This window comes from Simochromis diagramma, unplaced genomic scaffold, assembly GCF_900408965.1.
Source record: "Simochromis diagramma unplaced genomic scaffold, fSimDia1.1 OVJJ01000683.1, whole genome shotgun sequence".
Classification (NCBI taxonomy): Eukaryota; Metazoa; Chordata; class Actinopteri; order Cichliformes; family Cichlidae; genus Simochromis; species Simochromis diagramma.
This window is the reverse complement of record NW_024387158.1, coordinates 1190038-1213377: the sequence shown is the minus strand read 5'-3', so window position 1 is coordinate 1213377 and position 23340 is coordinate 1190038. Positions and strand designations below refer to the sequence as shown.

Below are 23340 nucleotides of genomic sequence, written 5' to 3'. Positions count from 1 at the left end.
ATACCCACAGTTTTTGATATTTCACAGATATTTCATCCCATTCATCCCTGTTGCAGTGGCATCTATTTGGACATAGAGTCATTTCTCTTTCTCTTTTTTTTTTCTTCTTCTTCTTTTTGGCACACAAATAATGTGTTTCCAGTTAGTCATTAATTTCTCTTATTGTAACACAAAAATGAACAAATTAAAAGCTCATATTTTTATCCTGTGTGATACTTTAAGTACCGGTAGATATACAGCAACAGTTTTCTGACAGCAGGTGTAATTTGCTCAGCACTGAACAGTCTGAGGAGTTACAGCAGGTTAAACTCAGCACCGGGGCTCTTTGCAGGAACACGTCAGTGCCATACAGCGCCATCTGTGTCGGTGAGCGGGAGCGTTCCCGCTTCTACACAGAGACCGTGTTGCACTGACACCGCCTCCACCCACGTCCATGCAGTCTTGTTCTTTCAGCCTCTGTGTCGTGCAAACTTCTATAAAGATATTTATTCTTCAGATGTGTCTGTCGATACAAAGTACTGTAACATAGGATGTCTGATTTTATGTTCTGGAGCCTAAAAATCAAGTATACTTCACAAGTATGTATCCACCTGCCACTCCGATGTTTTTGTCAGAGAAATTAAATCTATTTTTGTTTTGCATTTTAAGCCAAAAGAGTCTCGGGAGTTCAGGGTGTTTTAAGTGGAAAATGCCAATAAATTATATGGAAATTTTTATCCTGTGTTTGGCTGCATTTGTTATTATAAAATATATTTGAATTTAGAGACAACTTAGTTATCTGCTCTGTTAAACAAGAAAGTTATAATACTCTATATGCTTATATTTTCATAGTATTAACGACAACACTGAAACAAACTAAACATTAGTATGGCTAATTTAACGTGTCACATTTGGCTGTTTGCCTGTAGGACTGACATATAACTTTATTTTTCATGTTCAGCAGAAGCTTCTGTCAAGCCGGACGGGAGCTCCAGTGCAGGCTAGAGGTTTCACCCCCAGGGGCGGAGCGTGGGGGTGGCTTACTGGGCTTAAGCCCGGGTTGTTTTCTCAGAAGCCCGGGGTCTTTTGGAGTGTAATTTTTTCATAGTTAGATGCCTTGCTGACAACTATATAAAACAAAAAGTACACACAATATTCGAAGCACATAGTGCACACTGTGGGAATTTACGACTGTGCGTGAATCCCCCCTGATATTGGTATGATCCGAGCTCAGGCACTAAGCGACTGAGCGAGGGGGCGGGGCAGCTGCTGCCTGTGAGTGCGCTGCTGGAGAAACGGAGCCAGCCATACTAAGGAGAGCTTAAGTTTGACCAGGTACCAAAGCAAATCATTCATACCGTACAAATAATGTAAATATGGCGGTGTATCACGAAAGATTGATATCAAACTGATCACTTGACCAATATTACGTTACTTGCTCTTCAAGTGAATCAACAAATGGCGAAATGAAAAGCGAACAAATGCTATTTTTTTAGAGAGTCTTAGCTTACGTGTGTTTATTTCATATTTTCAGTTCTTACCCTCCCCGACTAAATCGGTTTCAGTTATGTACTGAAACATAAGAATGGACATTAGAGGCTTCTTTCAAAGAAAAAACTCAGGTAAATGTTATTTTATATATTATGCTTTGCATGTTGTTCAGTATATTTCTATGCAAAACAAGAGGGATTTCAGTACACAGCAGGATATTCACATTTGTAACCAGATATTTACATACACTTTAGGGAGAAAACAAAACATTTTTACTGTACAACATCAATTTAGAGTAAACTTTTGTTTTAGGTAAATATTGAAATATCTTTTGAATTAGTTAAATGTCATAATAAAGAGAGACAGAGCTTCTATTTATTATCACTTTGATCAAATTTAGGAGTACATATACACTAAGTTTATTGTTAATTAATAAGAAACTCCAGATGATTCCATTCTGAGCTGAAGAAGCTTCTGATTGGTTCGTAGAGTCCATGTGAGTAAATTGGTGGCACAGCTGTGGATGCATATAAGGCAAAACACAGAGCCTGTTTCTGTGACATGGGAAAATCAAGAGATGTCAACCAAAACACCAGGAAAAGAACTGTGGAGCTCCATAAGTGTGGCTCAATTTTGCATACAATTTGGTGCCATTTGCAATTAAGAAATACAGACAGTTTCTCTCTTTACTCTTAAAGTTAACAAATATGTTTTTTATATTTATCAATCTAAAAAAATAAACATTTAGTCTGATTTGATGTTACAATTAAAAAAGTGTTTGTGTTTTGATCTGAAGAGTACATAAATATCTGGTTTCAACTGTATATTTGATGATTGTCAGCACAAAGAGGGAGAGAGGAACAGAGAGGGAGATGGAGAATGAGGACAGAACAGAGATGAACAAGAGCAGGTGAGACACACATCTTAGTCAAATAGTTGTTTACCAAAAGTATCACCGTATCATAGGTCCTCATGTATCTCGTACCTAGTGTTTCTTTTTAGGTTTGCTATTTTTCAAATTCTACATTTATTAAGTTATGCAGGCTTGTTTGCACAACAAGGCTAAATAATTATATAAACTTTTCTCAATCTAAATAGTGGACTTTGGTAGAATTAAAAAAATAAGTGTAGTGCAGGTCTATGATGATTTTTAGTGCTACTATCATCTAGTTCTGATTCTGGTTCTGTCTTGGTTAAATCCTAAGTAGTCCTGATTTTGAACTGTTGTAGTCCTGTTTTAATTCCGGATCAGTTCTGAGTCTGGTTGAATTGGGGTTTAGTCCTCGTGTCTTGATACAGCCCCGACTTTGTTCTGCCTCGCCGCTTAATTAAAAAACTAGTTTAAGGTGTCCTGCATATGTGATATATATTTTTCCCTATATGAAGTCATTCTCTCTTGAACAAAACTCAAAACAGAGCCAATTAATCTTTCAGTCATTTCTAACCCCCCCCCCCAAAAAAAAAAACATCCCACATGCATACTACCCTTTAGGGCTAAGCCCCGGGTGTTTCAAATGTCTGGCTCCGCCTCTGTTTCACCCCCTTGTAGAGATGACAAACCAGTTGGAAAAGGGACGACATTGCTTTGTCTTCATTCTCTTCTGTGTATTCCCCATTGAAGGTGATCCAGGGCACATGTGTGTGTGCAGGGTTCAGGGCTCTGGTCATAAGAGCGTTGGCACGCATCAGCTGGTATCCCAGATCTCCTTTGACACACGAGTCAACTCTGGACCATGGCACAGAGGGAGCATACAGCCGGAGACAAGACTGCGCAGCGCTCAGAACATCTGCAGATGACTCCATGCAGTAGATGATGTGAAATGCAAGAGAGTGTTCGGTTAAATGGAGGATGCAGGCCTCGATCATGTTTCCTCTGCATTCAGACTCTCCGTGCTGACAGGTGAAGGGAGAGTTTGCTGAGCGAAGCTCCTTAGCATTCCCATAGGGCACCAGTGTGACAGCCATGATGTCCTGCAGCATTGTCCAGGTGGGGAAAAGCTGCTGAGTGATAAATTCTCTGCAGTCTGGACACAGACTCTCATAGTACAGTGTGACAGATACTCCAGGGACAGCCTAGTTTGACCTGGTAGCATTAACCTCCATACACTGTTTCTCCACCCTGCATTCTATTGCTATTTCCAGGGACCACTGAGAGGGAGGGTAGCGACAGGCCGGTTTGGGATGACACATCCCGAAACCGCTCCGTTCAGTATAGACGAGCAAAAGCACAGCCAGGATTCCCGAGAGCTTCATGTTGGCATCTGCAAAGGAATCCACGTTTCTCTTTCTCACTTCTATCTCTAAATGGTATCTGCTTTCACTGTTAGGTCACCTGAATTTCACCATCCACCTAATTCCCCGAGGTTGCTCCTTCATCTCTCTAACCCCAACCTTGATGACATGCTGAAGAGGCAATTTAACCATTTGATTCAGCTGTGTTGGAGTAATGCTGCATCTAAAAGCTGCAGGAAATTAGCTCTTGAGGACTGGAGTTGGGAACCCTTGGTCTATGGTTTCCCCAGCAGATAAACTACCACACCATTACCCAGTACCTTTTTTAAGCCATATGCCCATAACCATATGTTAGCATGTATTCAGTATTGTAGAGAGTTTATAGATTTTCAAATCTCTGCTTTTCCTTTGAAACTAAAAGCTCTGTTTTCGTATAGGTAACGCAAGTGGAAGCCCACATGCCCCAGCTTTACACTGGCGCTTTAACGCATCCTCTATTTGTGGATCAGGATGATTTGGATGCTTTGACAGAGAGAGAAATTCACAAATATTTTTAGACATTTGCATGCACAGGAAGCTTTTTTGAAAGTGGCAAAGATCATGGTAGAACAACAATCTCAAAACACACAGCCAAAGAAAATCTCAATTGGTTTCAGAGAAAGAAATTAAAAGTACTAGAACTGCTAAAAGCACTATGCAAAACCAACCACTTCTGTTGCTGAGTTGGCCCCTTTTGTGCTCTCTACAGCTCAGAGTTTATAGAAGGGGCCAACTGAACCTTCAGGATTTGAATACTGGTTGTCTGGAAAAATGGACCAAAATTACACCTGAGCAATGCACGCCATCAGTTTCTCCATACAGCAAGGGTTGTTTGAAACTGTGATCACCAAAAAAGGTAAATAAACTTCAGTAATTGTCCTGAGACACACTCTCTGGGTTGGTAAGTTCAACATATGGACATAAAATCCTTAACACTACCACAGAAAACCCTGCAAACAGGACTCTGGATCTTTTTTGATTATATTTTGGAGGAGACTCCTTTCCTAATCCAAGGACAGACCAGTGACATGCAAATCCAAATTGTAGTAAAAGGTAAGGGATCCTTTTGATAACCCACTTATTGCTGTGTGCAGTTGCCTGCATCTCTGTGGAAATGGAGTCCTAAAGAAGTTGACACCATTCTGATTTTTAAGTAAATTTTCTGTATGCATTACTGCATAGATACTTCCAAACCCCTGGACACATTTTTTTCTAATGTTTTGGAAGACTTTTGACATTATACAGTGGGGCAAAAAAGTATTTAGTCAGCCACCGATTGTGCAAGTTCCCCCACCTAAAATGATGACAGAGGTCAGTAATTTGCACCAGAGGTACACTTCAACTGTGAGAGACAGAATGTGAAAAAAAAAAAATCCATGAATCCACATGGTAGGATTTGTAAAGAATTTATTCGTAAATCAGGGTGGTAAATAAGTATTTGGTCAATAACAAAAATACAACTCAATACTTTGTAACATAACCTTTGTTGGCAATAACAGAGGTCAAACGTTTACTATAGGTCTTTACCAGGTTTGCACACACAGTAGCTGGTATTTTGGCCCATTCCTCCATGCAGATCTTCTCGAGAGCAGTGATGTTTTGGGGCTGTCGCCGAGCAACACGGACTTTCAACTCCCGCCACAGATTTTCTATGGGGTTGAGGTCTGGAGACTGGCTAGGCCACTCCAGGACTTTCAAATGCTTCTTACGGAGCCACTCCTTTGTTGCCCGGGCGGTGTGTTTTGGATCATTGTCATGTTGGAAGACCCAGCCTCGTTTCATCTTCAAAGTTCTCACTGATGGAAGGAGGTTTTGGCTCAAAATCTCACGATACATGGCCCCATTCATTCTGTCCTTAACACGGATCAGTCGTCCTGTCCCCTTGGCAGAAAAACAGCCCCATAGCATGATGTTTCCACCCCCATGCTTCACAGTAGGTATGGTGTTCTTGGGATGCAACTCAGTATTCTTCTTCCTCCAAACACGACGAGTTGAGTTTATACCAAAAAGTTCTACTTTGGTTTCATCTGACCACATGACATTCTCCCAATCCTCTGCTGTATCATCCATGTGCTCTCTGGCAAACTTCAGACGGGCCTGGACATGCACTGGCTTCAGCAGCGGAACACGTCTGGCACTGCGGGATTTGATTCCCTGCCGTTGTAGTGTGTTACTGATGGTGACCTTTGTTACTTTGGTCCCAGCTCTCTGCAGGTCATTCACCAGGTCCCCCCGTGTGGTTCTGGGATCTTTGCTCACCGTTCTCATGATCATTTTGACCCCACGGGATGAGATCTTGCGTGGAGCCCCAGATCGAGGGAGATTATCAGTGGTCTTGTATGTCTTCCATTTTCTGATGATTGCTCCCACAGTTGATTTTTTCACACCAAGCTGCTTGCCTATTGTAGATTCACTCTTCCCAGTCTGGTGCAGGTCTACAATACTTTTCCTGGTGTCCTTCGAAAGCTCTTTGGTCTTGGCCATGGCGGAGTTTGGAGTCTGACTGTTTGAGGCTGTGGACAGGTGTCTTTTATACAGATGATGAGTTCAAACAGGTGCCATTCATACAGGTAACGAGTGGGGGACAGAAAAGCTTCTTACAGAAGACATTACAGGTCTGTGAGAGCCAGAGATTTTCCTTGTTTGAGGTGACCAAATACTTATTTTCCACCCTGATTTACGAATAAATTCTTTACAAATCCTACCATGTGGATTCATGGATTTTTTTTTCACATTCTGTCTCTCACAGTTGAAGTGTACCTCTGGTGCAAATTACTGACCTCTGTCATCATTTTAAGTGGGGGAACTTGCACAATCGATGGCTGACTAAATACTTTTTTGCCCCACTGTATATCTATAGCTGATAACTCTCAGATTGTATAAGTAAAATCTCATATGCTGTGTAAGCTGCTTGAGCCTTTATATGCTACTCTGCCAGATACTTTGCACACCAACCTTCTTCATTTGCCTTTTTTTTTTATGCCTCATTGTGAGTTTTTTAGAATCATAAATAGAGCGGAGGTATTCTACCAGAGCACTCAAAGCGCGCTTACATCTTGCCTCGTTCACCCATTCATACAAGCACTTTTTTCTGCTTTCTTCAGACCGGAGCAGCAAGTGATCAAACAACCTTCCGATTAGTAGATAACCTCCGAACCTACAGCCACCCACCAAGGCAACGGCATTCCATCAAGACAAACCTAAAAATATACATAAATTGAAATGTACCAAAGTAAATTGATCTATCTCTCCTTTCAGCTCCTCATCTGTTCACCTCCATCCTTTATATTGCCTCCATCTTGTGGCCACAGTTGGCAATTGTTGCTGAAAGCTGTGCTTATTTCATACTCATTGAAGGCTGTGGTTCTCTATGTTATATGGGTGTGTCAGCAGCTTTTCTACTGATGATTTAGGTTGAGCTTTCACTCCTTTGAGATCAGTTACAACCTGGGCTTTGTATGGAAACACAGCTAGCACCTACCAATTATAAGGCTGATGGTTAGACTCTAGTCTGCATTACACATATCCTTGGGCAAGATATTAACCCCAAGCTGCTCTTTGATGAATCCATGGAAGTATGAATTTCTGTGAATGTTAGAAAAAAAGTGCTTGTGTGAATGAGGCAAGTTATGTAGAGCACTCAGAGTAGAAAAGCACATTTGAGCCAGCCTGTTTACCATTCCATTTTGATATTTTGTGCAAATTTTTCAGTAATACAGTTTTGTTTGTACTGAAGTGTTTTCCAAGTGTTTGATTGCTTCTTTTCCTAAAGAAATGATTAGGAAAAAAATCCTCCATCACTTGTCATTGTCAGCAAATAGCAAATAATTTTTTGATAATAATAGATATTTATTTAGCTATAGAATGAATAATACTTTTAAATTCTTCAGCAAAGAAGGACCACAGAAAGGTGATGACATGCATGTCCTGATGTAGAGTACAAATTTAATGTTTAAAATTGATCCAGTTTATCTTGAATTGCTAAATTGTGGAGAATGTTTTTGTTTGTCTGAATCTGCCACTTTTGAGGATTTCTATGAAGTCATTTGTTGTAAATACACTGCCAGTCTTCCTCTTTGTTTTTTTCTGCCTTCCATACTGTCAGAAATTAAACTGATTTCAGCTTTGAAAGCAAAGTTACACACAAGAGCATTAAACTGCTGCAGTGCTTGCCACGCAGACACCCACGTGTGATGCCTGTTTTGTGTCCTTAAATTTTAAGCATGCAGGGTGTTAATTTTACATGCAAGAAATTTAACTGTTTCAGTGAGATGTGCCTTTGAAATTGAATTATTTTCTGGAGATTGCTTCCCACTATGCCATATTGCTGATTCCATCTGACAAATACTTTTCAAATAAAAAAGTATTTTGCATTTTTTACATATAAAATTACGAAATGTTTTTTGTGCATAGTTCAACTGTAATTTGATTAGCAATATTTAAATCATGTACACAGCTGTGAGATTAACGATGACCCCTGTGGTTAAAGGTTAAGAGCATGCACCACATAATTTTGGAAAATAATTTTGGATAGCAATAATATTTGTTTGCTGCATCCAGCCTCATTTCTGTCATGTGCCGATTGGGACAAAATGGTCAAAAATGACTGAGGGTAATTTTCTGTTATCTTGGTTTACTTGCACACAGACAGAAAAAGGAGATGGACAACACAGAAAGTCCTCTCAAAGTGACCACAAGTTTCCACAAAAACAGAAAGCCATGTTGCCTCTGAAAGAGAGAGCATATTTTTCCCCATATTGGAGGTCTGTCAGTGCAACATGAAGAAAGATTTAATTCTTTAAGTAAGTAGCTAACAATCAGCTTTCTGCTTGTAAACTACAGGAGATATGGTTTATGCCTCCATCGTACATATCTATAGGTAGGACGTTCAGATGGCCAAATCACACTATCAAAACATGCCTCCCGCACACATTCATCTAATGTTGACACAGAATACAAGGAGAAATGGAGGGGAAAAGACAGCTGTTTTTATTAGAAGTTGTTACATGTTTTCCTCACATTTTTTGTATTTATATTCTCGGTTGCTCTCCTTATATTTTTTACATTCAAAATGTGCCCATCTTTGGCAAGAATCACACTGCACCTGGAAAGGAAAAATAAATAGCTTAAGTTCATCAATATTTCTGCCTGATTAGAAGCTCATAGGCAGTTCCTGTCACTCTACAATAAAACAATGTAAAGGCTGCCCTCTCTGCCCTCCCACTAGCTGACACAAGTAAACTGTGCTAAGATACCCTACATGGACTAAGGTTTTTGGCCACATACATATAGATTTTCTTGGCTGTAATCCATGCCATGAAGCTCCCAGAGCAGATTTTTGATGCTTCTGTCTGTGGCAGAGGAATATGTGAATATCAAATAAAGTCTTATGAATCAAATTATGTCAGTCCTTCATCACATGTATCACTTGTTTGTTTGTTTTTGGAGTGTTTTTTTTTCTTTGTTTTTTAATTTTGTTATCCCACATGAAAAATTCCAAAACTGCAGATTTTAGACACTTTAGACCTAAAATGTATATTCATTAGGGGAAAAAACATTCATTTGTGATAGTAAATGTAAAACAACCTGAAAGACTCCATGTGACAGTCAGAACATTGAGCTTAACAACTAAGGTCCAGTTATTTGTTTTAACAAACATTTCAGGCACATCCTCTAGTCTATTTGTAGGATTGTTGGCTGTCCACTCAAGAAGTTCAGAATACAAAAAGCAGAATAAGAGATTTTTGACTACCTGACTTCTGTCTGTATTAAGAGTGGCCTTTGGTGTCATATTTCAGCTGCTGCATTGGTTAATTGATTTAATAGACTTTAATATTTGAGACTGCTATTAAGCAGGTCAAAAGTGAAGTTTCATGCTCATCTGAGGCTACATATATACAAACCCGATTTACTTCACACCAGATCATTTCTCATATGTAGGAAAAGGTAAGTTCATCAGATGAAACTTAAAGGATCTTTGGCTCACGACTTCATCTGGATGGTACAGCATAACCAGGTTAAGACATCTCTAAAAAATATATATTTTTGAGTGTTTTTGGGTGTTTTTTAATTATTTATTTAAATTTTATTTTCCATTGTTCACTGTGGCCTGTTAAGCATTTTATCAATATATATTTCGTTAAATATTTACAAGAAATCAGGCATTATACAGTGTAAACTTCAGTCCAGTGTGATTTGGATGCTCAGCAGAAAATTTAGCCAGATATCAGCTGGGTTTAGATACAGTTCAGATAAGTTGGGAAATTCAAATTGTTACTGCAGCAGAGTACACAAGGCAGGAACAAATGAACACATGCAGCATACCTAACAGCAATAATGCTTTGCAAAAATAGAAGAAATATAGACTATGCAGGTACAATGAATAGATATGTACTTATATATGTAAATCACTCTATCCACATACACACAGACGTACACACACACAAATACACACACACACACACACACACACACAGAGAGAGACCGGAAGAAAAACAATCCAACATGAGGCAGCTGCAAAAACAAGGACAGCAGGTCTGACAGCTCAGCACCAATCTTGACCACATGATGTGAAGAAAGACCATAAATCCTGGTCAAAGTCACATTTCCTGCACCCTGACAATCAATCTCATTTTAGGTGTACAGTAAATAAACAGCCACCTCTTTAGTATCCTTGGATTTACTCTGTTCCTGGTCTCCAAACCTCATCTTTGTCAGGTAGCCAATGATCTCCACCATGCGGCGCTGGTCTGGTTAACATGCAAAAAAAGTGGTTAATGCAAGACTGAAAGAACGTAGTCTGACTCAGTGGCTTAAAATAGAAAAGCATCAATGAGTCCTCCTTTACCTTCCTCTCGCTGAGCATCCTGGTTGTAGCGCATAGAGCGAGAGCTGTCCCACTTACTCTTCTGGACGCTTACTCTACAACACACACAAACACCCACAGAGCGAGCACCAGTTAACTTCAAACAGCAAACACGAGAAATAGATTATACGTTTTTTTTAATCAATGTTATTGATCCAGATTTACAGCAGAGAAATTCATTCAGAGTATGAATATGTTGTTATATCAGGTTCGTGCCGTACACTTTCAGCCCCACCTGGAACAAACAGGCACTGAAAAGGAGCAGCTTCCCCTTAACCACAGAGTATTTCCCAGGGTGAGTACCCAGCTTAAGGGGACTATCTCCAGTTAAGTGTGAGAAAAGGCAGCCGAGGACAATGTCCTGACCTGATTCTCCACACCTTACCTGGAACTCCTAAGTCAAAATAACTTGTGCCTGTGACGAAAACCAATCAGGACACAGAGCGCCTTCCCACATGCAGTGAACATGGCGCAAACGCAGACTGAAGGAGAAACATTTCAAAACAAAACACTGCAACACACCTCTGACTAGTTGGTGTTGACATTCTTGCTACCAAAAGTCAGATCCTGCTAACTTCCACATAAAGATGGCAAAATGATTACTGACTGGGACTAATGTGTCTCAGAACAGTCACTATATCAACTTAAAATTAAACTTTATTTATATAGTACCAGGTCCCAACAACAGTGGCCTCAAGACACTTTATATTGTAAGGCATAGTTCCTACAATAATACAGAGAAAACTCCAACAATCAAATGACCCCCTTCAAGTAAGCACCTGGTGACAGTGGGAAGAAGCGTTTTACCCATATTCTATCGCGGCATTCCATTTTCTTATCGTTGCCCAACATTATACCGGTATTATTGTGAACGGTATGATATGGCCCTAACTACCGCCTAATGGAAAACCCTAAAAGCTGAGTTCAGCGGATCCACTGGTTTCTACCCAGGACTGGTTTACCTGTTGTAACTGTTTACCGTCACCAGAGGGCACCAGCTGGTCTATGGGCTACTATCGTTCTCTGTGGCTCTTCTGCCACAGACAAGATCCGAGTCATGCTAGACAAAGAAATTTTTAATTGAAGTGAAGTCTGGATAGCTTGAATACCCATAATGCTTTATTCCTTCTAGCCAAATATGCAAACAAACACAGATGTGGCAACATGAATTCTGTTTCAGTCGGAGCCACGGCCAGTTTTAAAACACCAAGACTGTAAAGGCAATGACACACCCCTCACAACAGGACTTCAACAACAAGTTACTGAGAACATGGTGGCTTCATCCATCTTTTCTATACAGTCTATGAATGTGATTAATACAAAGTGCTGAACCCTTATATTAGCTCCAGCTACATTTTAAAGAATTAAACTTCAATGCACAGCTCTACTAGATCTACTCACGTGAAAGGCGTGTTGTCCCTGGTCTGTGACTGAGGGAGGAAAAAAAGCACTATCTGAAGACAAAATAACGAAAGTTGTAAAATTGAAGTAAAAAAGATAAGCAACAATTATGACAGAATATCTAAAAGGAAGTGCAAGTCAGTGTGTGAGATCTTTTTATGGACACACAATAAGATATTGTGGAGTATCAATAATAAATCCAGCTTTTTCCTGTAGGATGTCCACTAATATCAGATATGCACCAAAATGCTACAAAGTCAGTTCTGTATCCATATTTAGGGCATTTCAGTTATTTATAAGACCCAGCTAAAAACAATTCATCCTGTTGTAGGTTACAGATAAGATGTGTCAGATATTTGGGTTGAACTCTGCCATGTTTGACTCCACTAAGGAGCTGCAGTGAAATATTCATGAAACTGCTGACTCACTTTCTCAGATTTTTCTTTGCGTTGGAAGTTTGGCGAGGACAGCTGTTTTTTCAAAGGTCTGTGAGCCTTTTTAGCCTTCTTAGCAGCTGGAAAACAGAAAAACAGGATGAGATGTAGTGAAGGACTGCAGCGCCATCTGCAGGCTGTAAAGAGAAATGCCTTCAGTTTCCATTCTTAAGCTGTGAGGACTGACAATGAAATGTTAAAAATAGATGAGGTGGTGGAGATGAGGGTGGAACAGCGGTGATGTGCTATGAATAGATCGTGTTTCGTCAAGTATCCTCATTTTGCTTTAATCACTTAAAGAGGCGCTCTGTGACGAGAGGATTACAGGACTGTCGGGTTAAAGGAAATGAGTAAGCATAACATTATGCGATCTTTAGTCAGAGCACATGGTAACATGAAGTCATCACGTGATTAAAACCAGTCAGTGATGAAAATAGGATGACTTTGGGATTTTCAGCTCTCACACTGCCAACATCAAAAGCTACTTCTGATAAGCTGCCAGTTCAGCCCAGTATGTAACAGCCATGTATGTAAAGTTTCAGGATCTTGTGTTCAAAGTTTTTAACTTGTCAGTCAAACCTGTTTTGAAGACGAATAGGTGTGTCACTTTTTTCTGTCCAGCGATACGTATTAAAAACTTAACGTCTGAATTGCTCCTCCTATTTCTAAGTTCTAACAATATCTCTTCTTAAGCTCTTTATTAAGACCAGAGTAAACTAAATGGATGAATGGACACTAGAAACAATGCTCAGAGAGTAAAGTATCTCTTATTTTATGACGAGCCTCATCTATTTGAACGACGCAGTGTCTGTTTTGTAAATCATCAGCCTTTTACATCTGAGAGGAAACAGTCAGCTTGAGGCTTCAGAAAGAGTCATCCCTACAGCTGCAACCCCCAATACCAGTATACCTGGGACTTCTGATCCTCTCAGAAGTACTACCTGATGCAGCTAGTTTTGGGTACTATGATCACCAAGCATTTAAAAAATCTATTAGAGGATAATAAAGTGTTTTCACCAACTTGGCCAAAAAGAAAAACATATTTTAGCATATAAATTAGCACTCTCTTCTAAACAAGTCCTTCAGCATGCTGATGTTAAAAAATATAATAAAAGGCATCTATCAAATTGCTAAAAGTACTAATTACACTGTATTTTAATTGTTTCTAGTACTTCTAGCAGTGTTTTTGTTTACGTTCATAAAAGACAAAATATGTAAAACAATTAATAATGAACGAGTCTGTTCAATGAAAACACTTTACGAGAAAAAGTATCCAGCTGTAACTATAGCATGCATTAGCTCAGTAGTTGAGATCACAGCTCACTGCGAGGAAAGTCTTTATGCTGGTACACAAATGAGCCTCGAAACTGCAACTAAACTGTCACTGCGAGGCAGAGCTGTGGTGGTAATAAGGACAATGTCAAGCACAATGAAACCTCTGCACGAGCATTTTCCTGACAGGAACAGATCCATTATTACTATTATTATAAGATTATTTCATGTATCACAGATTATCATCACATATTATTGTTACTTCCTACATCCACCTATGAAGGTACTAAAGAAGAAGCTGAAGGCTCCAAGATAAGCTCTTTGTCTATAGAAAGGATGTAGCCCTGAATTTATGAGACAGGTAAAGATACCAAAATACAAAAAAAGATTTTTAAAAAAAAGCTACATGAAAATGTAAATGTAACACATGTATAAAATATATAGAATTTAAAAAAACATAAGATTACAATAAAAAAAAGTTAATAAACATAAAGATCTATAAAAATATGTACAAAAAACAAAATATGTACTGAACTCCTGCTTTAAACATGTTTCCCAGTGAAGGTAAATCAGATGTTGTCCTGACTGTGTGACTAAATTTTGTGCTGAAATCATCAAAATCAGATTTTACTTCATACACCTTTTTCAGGGTGACATTCAAGCAATTTGTAAGCACTATCAATCTCCATCCTCAAGCTTTTCCAGCACATTACCAAAAAAGGATGCATATTTCACTTCGCATCACCTCAGTAAGACCATGAGAAAGGCCAAATTAATAAGTCTTCTCATCAGATATTTATGCTTCTTTCTTACGTGACACAAAAGAATAGGAGACAGATGTTTGCTTGTCTTTTTTCATTCATTCAAAACTAACTGTAAGATGCTTAACTACATTGCAGTCTGTGTTATTGCTGAAGTCCTAAATTATCACCTTTAAAGTGTTTGCTAATAACATCATGTACAGTAAGACAGGCACATAGAACAGCACTGACTGGGAGAGGCTTTGAACAGATGACATACTCAGTTCAATTCAACATATAAGACTTGAAGAATGCACAAGCATCTTTCAAAAACCTATTTAATCAATCATCTGTGATATTATTATATACAATTATAATGTATTGTTCATCTCCCTTAAATAAACAGGCAGCCTTAAGGTATGAAATATTCAGTTGTCTACTGTTTCAGTGGCTGATAGTGCCCCACAGGCCTTAATGTGAGTTTGAAGCCATTATAATGTTTAAACGATAAACAGATTTTGAATGAAAGCGAGGGAACTTCGGTAGCATTAAAAAGTGTATATTCTTTGTGTCCATATGGATCAGCCATATTACCATTATTTCCCCCTAAGGTTGCCAAAAGCACCAAGTTAAAACTTGAAAAAACTGCAGCAATACACAAAAATATAATCAATATTCTATTTACTTGGTGACAACGCCGCTTTTAGCCTTCAATCAGAAAGCCTTAAGTTGGCTAGTTAAGCATCGGGCTAACGTTTAAAGCGTTCACTTTGGGGAAGTAACTCGCAATACTGCTACTGCTGTGTAATCTTGGTTAAATTCACAGCATATTCTATAAATTATCATGCCATAACTAACTGTTATAATAGCGGCACCGTATTGCATCACACTGAGTACATTTCAATCGTTTATCCCACGAGTTTGCTAGCTAGCAAAATAATAAAAACAATTTTAAAAAATTAGCATGTGTAACGCGTACACACTCGAGAAAATTATTTACTAAGACTTACGCAAACTCCCCCATTGTGAAAACGTACAAATCCTTCTTGCAGACTCCTTGTATTTTTCGTTTTCCAGCAAACACTCATTAAAACGGCAACCTCCAGACACGTTAATGCGCTCACCCCCGACTGTTCGGGGCAGTGTTGCCAACTCCTCAGTAAGGAAAATCGCTATTGGTTGTCCTAAAAGTCGCTAGAAGTCGCTAGAAGTCGCTAAATGACGTCATCGCCTAATTTGCATAATGGATCATGCTAATCTAATTGTAACCTATGTTGTTGGAGAGAGAAATAACATCGTGGAAGAGACATAAAGTGAGTAAAAAACGTCCTAAATGCATTTAGAGTTTATTTAGAACTACAAATTAAATTTCTTTTAGCAATTATTGTTTTTTTTAATGTCACAATTCCAACCCTGCTCCTTTACCGACAAGTGACCCGAAATAGGCACTCTGGTGGAGTTACTTTGTGTGTGTGTGTGTGTGTGTGTTTATAAGTAGTTTTAAACCTTTTGATCCACAAAACAGCATAAGAGTAAAAGAGTAAAAGAAGAACTGACTGCGTTACAGCACCCGCTGCTTGTTGAGAGTAAAAGCGATATGCGCTTTCACGTCTTTTTTTTAGCGACTTTCTTTAGAAAAAAAGTCGCTAAGGGGTCTGAAAACTCGCTAAATATAGCGGCAAAGTCGCTAAGTTGGCAACAGTGGTTCGGGGAGGGAGGGGGGTCACACATTGAAGAGACAACGTGCAGAGCTACAAGGCAGCCCAGGCAGAGAAATGTTGGTTTTAGACTTCTGTATCTGATAAGAAAACTATTCAAAATCAGATAGTTATTTATGGTGAATGAAATACGGTTACAGTTTCACGAAGTTTTAAGCACCAAATCCGAAATCCACGCACTACAATATTAAAATCCAAGATTCTTCATTACTTTATACAGTAGTGATGGGATTTCCGGCTCTTTTTAGAGATCCGGCTCTTTTTAGAGACCCGGCTCTTTTTAGAGACCCGGCTCTTTCGGCTCGGCTCACTAAAAAGAGCCGGCTCTTTCGACTCCGAACCGGCTCTTCAGGTTGTTTTGTTGCTTTAATTAATTTATCATTAACAATAATATAAAATTATGCAGAAAAGGAATTACTAATGTAAAAAAAGTGGTTTTATTTATATATGTTTATATATGGCCCCTAGAGACAAAGCACGTACAAACTAAAGCATATACAAACTCCAAAAAGCACGTACAAACTCCAAAACACATTTCTAGCGTTAACTGAACTTCCAAAACAGAGCTACGCAGATCACTTAAATTACACAATTGAAAGCATGTGTGTATTGTTTGTGTATTTATAGACAAGCACTCATATTTATTCAAATAATTTTTAAAAAAAAGTTCATTTACCTGTTACTACCACACACCAAATCCGGTTGTTGATACTTCCTGGCTTGTGTAGCCACTAGGTAACAAAAGCTCAACACTGCGCCCTAGCATCCTGGAGCACTTCTGTTGTCTTTTGTACGTGATTCTGAGTTCGTACGTGCTTCTGAGTTTGTACGTGCTTCTGAGTTTTTACGTGTTTTGGAGTTTGTAAGTGCGTCTGAGTTTTTACGCGTTTTGGAGTTTTTACGTGTTTTGGAGTTTGTACGTGCTTTGTCTCTAAGGGCCACCATAAATATACTTTATTTATTCACTCCACATAAAATGTAATAAATAAATCATATAATACAAAAAACAACTATTTACATTTTAAACTTTTAACTATTTAAATTTTCAGCTTTTTCCTTTTAAACAAATTTAACGTGAAACAATACAAAACACTGCAAACCTCAACACAATTAAATATAAATTAAAATATTAAAACAAAAAGAAGATGCACATTCTCTGTCATATGGGCCTGCATGATTTCTGAATCCTTTATCATCTGCAACTGAAAATAGTGGATGATTACTATACCTTTCTAATGTGACGTTGTTGTCCCTTGCTCTTTTTCTCTCTGGCTCTGTTCCTGTGCTACTGCGAGTGTAACTAACGCCCCTCCCCCCTCTGCCCAGCGCAAAGTACAGGCCGCACGTGCGGAGTTTAGCGGAAAAAAGGGCGAGAGAGAGGGTGAGAGAAAGGAAAAAAAAAACAACCTCACGGCTCCCAATAAGGAGCCGGCTCGCGTCGTTCACTTCAAAGAGTCGGCTCTAAGAGCCATTTCGTTCACTGTTATACAGAAAAGCTGGATATGGTATGCAGAAAAAAAACAACAACAACAAAAAAAAACACCAAATACAAATAAACGAACAAAAAGTTTTGTAACTGTCAAAAGTTTCCTTTTAAAATTCTTAGTGTGAACAACATTACACAAACAACCACGTGTGTGCGCATGCGTGGGGAAGGAGGCTTTGGTGTTGTAACCAAATGTCGCAATACAAAAAACAACCAAACTGTGGCCATTAAAGTCAACAAGAGCGACCCTGCAATTCTGCAACAGGCAAAACTGGAAATTTTCATCCTGGAGCAGCTGCGACGCTTGGATCCAGACAGGTGCAACATTGTTGAATGGAACGGCTATTTCCTCGATGGAGAGCGTATTTGCTTAAATTTTGAACTCCTCGACCAAAGCCTGTGGGACTACATAGGGGACCGGAATAACCAGGGTCTCCCAATAAGAGAACTCAGTCCAATTTTGCATCAGCTCGCAAATGCTCTGTTCCACGTGGGTTCTGTGGGAATAGTGCATGCTGACCTCAAATCTGGAAACATAATGGTTGTGAATCGCCATGAGTCTCCCGTCAAAGTCAAACTTATAGACTTTGGCCTCGCACGTCCGGCTTCTGCATTGATTCCTGGTCACCGTGTGGGGATGGTTGGTTATTGTGCACCCGAGGTTATGCTTGGCATTCCATGTGATGAAGCAATTGACATGTGGGCTCTGGGGCTGGTAGCTGTGGAGCTTGCTACAGGGGTGCCTCTCTATCCTGGGAAAGACGATTATGATGTTTTAAGATTCATAACTGAAACCCAGGGTCAGCTACCAGATCATCTTCTAGATTCTGGCAATCGTGTACACTGATTGCTATTATATCGAAGATAACTACAACGAACAGCGCTGGACATTTAAGACCAAAGAACAATTTCAATACGAGACAGATTATCAATCCAAGGAAACTCGATACTGTATATAAAACTTAAGTGTCTCGATGACCTCGAAAAACTAACGAAGGTTAGGCGAGGACCTGAAAATAGCCAACAATTACTTGTCAGGCTAATCAAACAGATGTTGGCCTTGGATGCAAATCAGCGCATAACACCCACCATACAATAATACATACAGCCTTGAAGTGACTGATGGTGTGATTTGCTGCTATATCAATAAAACTGAATGGAATTGAATTCAAGATGAATTTGGAACTAATTGGAAATAAACTGGATATTAATTAATAAATTTGAGCATCAAATAATTGTTGTTTGTAATTATTTATAAATATATAAATATAGTGCTACTCTTTTACTGTTTAAATTGCTACTGTTTAAAACTGACTCGTTTATTCATTCACTCAAGCATAAACACACACACACACACACACACACACACATACATATACAGACATACATATATACACATATATGATGCAATTATACAGATTACTAATAGAAGAAGAATGAAACATAGTGCAGTGTTTGGGTGTTAATAGTAGCAGGTATTTAGTATTGCACACTGATATATGTAAAGACCCCAGTGTGTTCATATGTGGTGTATATTCACTGCTGTTGTGCAGTGTACAGTCTGACAGCAGCTGGTGGGAAAGGCCTCCAAAATCTACCCTTTGCACACTGTGGGTGCAGCAGCCTGTCACTGAAGGGACTGCTCAGTGTTGTCAGGGTGACCTGTATGGGATGGATCGAAGATGGGGTATTTTATCGACTATATAGGGAAATGTGAACTCCTCTGACAATCTGAGTAATTGGATAACGCACTGTTATTGAAATTTCCAACTTCTGAGCCACAGAAAGAAATAACAGGCTTCATTAGGTTACCTTCCACTTGTTGACAGCAACTAAATAAAACCAACATATCCACATAAGAACACCTTAAAGCAGGGGTGTCAATCTTAAATGAGCTGTGGGCCACTGCTGGTACTGTCATGTCATTGGAGGGCCACTTTAGTGTTCAAGTAGTACAAAAACAAACAAACAAGAAAACACCCACAAATCTTTCAGAAAATGTAGTGTTTTGTTTGTTTGTTTTAAGTTTCAAATATTGTATAACAAAACTGCAAATGTGAATGCAAAAAACTTCTCACTCTTAACTAACTGAAACCTTTTTATTGAACTAACAAATAAAAAGGAAAGATACTCTCTTTCTGGCCAGACACGTGGAAGCATTTCTACTATAGTTTTGTCCATATTTAACAAAATAAAAATGCAGACATAAGTGAACACATTAGTTTTTGACTGCTAGTGAAAATTGTTTTCTTTACATATAACTCTCTCACTGAACTAATACAGCCAATCCCTCAACATGTTTTTACTCTGCTCATATTGCCCTCATTTTAAAACATTTTTGCTTTTTAAACAACTTATTTTCAATTTCCACAAAATCTAAACTAACTTCAAAAAATCCCCCATAACAAAAACGAACTTCAAGGGCCAAATTGTATTTCCTTTCTTCACGTCAGCAGTAAGGGTGGCAAGTAGGGCTGACATGGGCCGCAAGTGGCCCCCGAGCCATGAGTTTGAGACCCCTGGTTTACCTACTGTCACTGCAGTGATATTAGCGTTTTTATTTTGAAAGGTTACTAGTGGATGCTGGCAACAATCTTGGAAGAGAACAATACAATCTGTTATAAGGCCTTCATTGGAAAATTGTGTATTTGGAATGTAATACCAACATGTCATTTGAAGATAACATATAGTATTTCAGTGACCAAATAGTATTTGGGTAAAAGTTACTGAATAGTGTTGGAATAAAGTGTGAAAATTGTGAAGGATTAAAATATCCAGGAGCTCAAATTGGATATTTTGTTTCAATCAAACTTTATCAACACAAATTGCACAGGTTTATTGAATATGAATAACTTCACCTCAGTTGTTTAAGCTCCTGCCAAAGCAAAACATCTGTGTGCAACCAGTGTCCACTATTGAATTAAGTAAACCCAACATTTTTGGGGTTTTTTTAGTGCATAATCACATGTAGTGTAATAAACTATTAAACCAGAATTACATATTAGGATTTAGCCAAGTGTTAGGATGTAATGCAGAGAAGTATTTCTAGTAGGCTGGTTTTGATATGCCTGTTTTCATTTTATTTTCTAATTTTTAAAGAAGGCTTTAGAAAGGTCAAAATAAATCTTCTGTAAGGGAGTATCAGCTATTCTAGTAGAATTTATTTTACCAATGCAAGGGTGCATTAGTCCCTTGTAATACAACATATGTATTTCATAAAGGGCGAACACAAATGTCCAAAGAGACTTCCTGGCAGCTGCCATTTTAAGTATAACCTCTGGTACGGGCATGTTCAGTTTGCAGCAGCTATACAACAGTGGCCTCTAGAGGTGTTTACACACTACGACCATGTGATGTGATGCCTGAACAGTGGTGGCTTTAAGTGATGTATCAACTTAAACATGCATCCACAGTCTATGTTACATAAGTATGATGATCAGCGGTGACGGCTGGCGCCACTTTGGAAGCAGAAACTGTTGGTTTGAAAGCCTTTAGTGTCTCCTTGTGGCGGGACTCTTATACTGTACTGTGAGATGTCGAGCAGTGACCCCCGTCACTCTGGCTCCTACCTCAAAGCACACTGTGCGCTGTCGATCTTACGTGCTGCACAATAATATTCAATATTTAGTGTTTACTGTTATATTCACATAGATCATCGCGATGATGTTATTTATTAAATTGCTCTCTCTTTTTTGCTCGTTTTCTCTTTTTTCTTTCCTGACAGGTGATCCAGGTGATTGATATATGTATTTTTTTGTCTGTTTGTTTTGTTGGGTTTTCTTTTTTGTCCTTTATCACGTTCCTCTTCCCCGCTGTTTTTCTTTTCCTCTTTCTTTCTCCGTTTTCTTTCCCCCAGTCAAATCTGTCCCATGTTTAGCAAGTGAAAATAAAACAAAATAAACAACAAGAGCAAAGGTGAATCAAATAGATCATTACGGCAAGGCTGGGATGGTCCATTTGGTAAAGTAAATCTGTTGGGCCCTGTCTGTTTTACCTCACTCCTAACTCCTCGTGGCAGATGGCTGCCCTTCCCTAAGCCTGGTTCTGCTGGAGGTTCTTCCTGTAGAGTTTTTCCACTTCGATGTTGCCAAGTGCGTGTCTTTATTAATCATTGTGTAAATCATAAGATTATTGTGTTGTGTAGAAGTATACAGCTAAATTTGTTGTCAGATGTAAATATTTTATTGAGATGTGTGTATATAACAGCACCCCCCCCTAATTTTTGTTTCTGAGAAAAATGAGAGCCACATATAAGGATATTCATTTGAAATTTCGATAGAACAGTTGCAGTTGGATAGAACCCCAGTTGGATGCCAGGTCCTAGGAGTTAATCATCTGGGAATTTACCCAGATTTCTTTCTTTATTTAGACAGAGATCTTGACAGCACAAAGTTACGCCGATGGTACATAATTTAGGTTTTGGACTAGCATCAGATAAACCTTTGGCACTAAAATGCCTATGGAGTTCTTAACTGAAACCTGCAAAATGATTGGCAGTTGGGGAATGGGCCACATGTGTTTTACAGTTGCTCTCCTCCTCCACACATATGGCTCTAAAGTAGAAAAAGAGTGTTCAAAGGTAGCAGAACTTGTGTTTAAATGCACAACTAAACAAAGTCAAGATGTGCTTTTTGGTCATGTTCAGTCCGCAGCATCATCCCTTAGTTTTCTTTTTTTAAAATTGATTAATACAATGTGTGGGCGTATACAGCTGAATTTGTTTCCTGGTGTGAAGATCAGAAAAGGAGAGACTTACAAGTAATCTGACTCCATCACCTCCTCCTCTTCAGGGATCTGTTCTCCTGTTGTCGTTTGCTGTTTCTTCAATGAGAAAATTTGGCAGCTGTTAGCCGCCTATGCGCATGCAGAGAGGGTATGCTGACAGGGCATGCTGGCTATTTTAATGTGGGAGGCCTTTACAGAGTTGGCATTCCAGGTCTAGGAGTCAGCTGTGCTATTAGGATTTCAGTGTCTGGGGATGGAGGCATACAATAGTTTGATTGTGATGAGCTCTGCTCACATGTGGTACACACAAGGTTCTCCTGCTGAAACATGCTGAGCTATGTGCAAGCAGGGATTGTTACTAGACAAATTGCCATCTTTCTCTTTGGTAATCCTTGTGTCTCAGCAACAGAGATAGTTAGATGGTCAATTTGAACAAAATGGCTCTTAGTGCCTCAGCACATAAGTATTAAAAAATGTAAATGTCATATAAGTGTTACCAGATCTGACAAACAAGAAGTTACCTAATCTTGGATTCAGTTATTCTTGCTTAATCACACTGTAATGGCATGTAATGCTACAGTCACACCAGGGAAAACAGTGTTTGAAGGATACAGCATGACCAAAATTATTGTCACAGTGTATAATGAACTTGGAAGTTTGTTGCCTTTGAAGTGGCTTCTTTGAAAATGGGAATCAGGTCAGTGATCACATGCAGTCAGTCACCATCTTCAAAATGAATTTGGTACATCAATATGGCAATTAAATCTTGAACCTATTCAATTGCAGACTGATATCAGTCTGTTTAAGATTTTAGTTGTGTACAGTCTGGGCCATTACATCATGTTATGTGTCTCTCTTCATTCATTTGGCCAGTATTTATACTACATTTGATAATCACTGCAAACATACCTTTGTGGAGAGTTTAAATCATCTCACTTTAGAACAGGCACCCCTTAAG

The 23340-nt window shown here is 38.9% G+C and overlaps 2 protein-coding genes, 1 long non-coding RNA gene and 1 pseudogene across 3 annotated transcripts; 2 read left to right on the top strand and 2 right to left on the bottom strand.

The window, feature by feature from the left end:
* Positions 1 to 227: 227 nt before the first annotated feature.
* LOC120744402 lies at positions 228 to 3796 on the bottom strand (annotated as a pseudogene).
* Positions 3797 to 8707: 4911 nt separating this feature from the next.
* LOC120744343 (uncharacterized protein KIAA1841-like) lies at positions 8708 to 17643 on the bottom strand. Its single transcript, XM_040048659.1, has 7 exons — positions 17632 to 17643; positions 15464 to 15605; positions 12436 to 12521; positions 12008 to 12036; positions 10589 to 10662; positions 10402 to 10490; positions 8708 to 8845 (listed from the first exon to the last, which is right to left on the bottom strand). The coding sequence occupies exons 1-7, from the start codon at positions 17641 to 17643 to the stop codon at positions 8744 to 8746; spliced, it is 534 nt and encodes a 177-aa protein (XP_039904593.1). The 3' UTR covers positions 8708 to 8743.
* A 171-nt stretch (positions 17644 to 17814) lies between these two features.
* Positions 17815 to 18527, top strand: LOC120744342 (homeodomain-interacting protein kinase 1-like). Its single transcript, XM_040048658.1, has one exon. The coding sequence runs from the start codon at positions 17815 to 17817 to the stop codon at positions 18502 to 18504; it is 690 nt and encodes a 229-aa protein (XP_039904592.1). The 3' UTR covers positions 18505 to 18527.
* Positions 18528 to 18789: 262 nt separating this feature from the next.
* LOC120744410 lies at positions 18790 to 19626 on the top strand. Its single transcript, XR_005698354.1, has 2 exons — positions 18790 to 19231; positions 19278 to 19626. It is a non-coding gene; the product is annotated as an uncharacterized LOC120744410 (long non-coding RNA).
* Positions 19627 to 23340: the final 3714 nt, after the last annotated feature.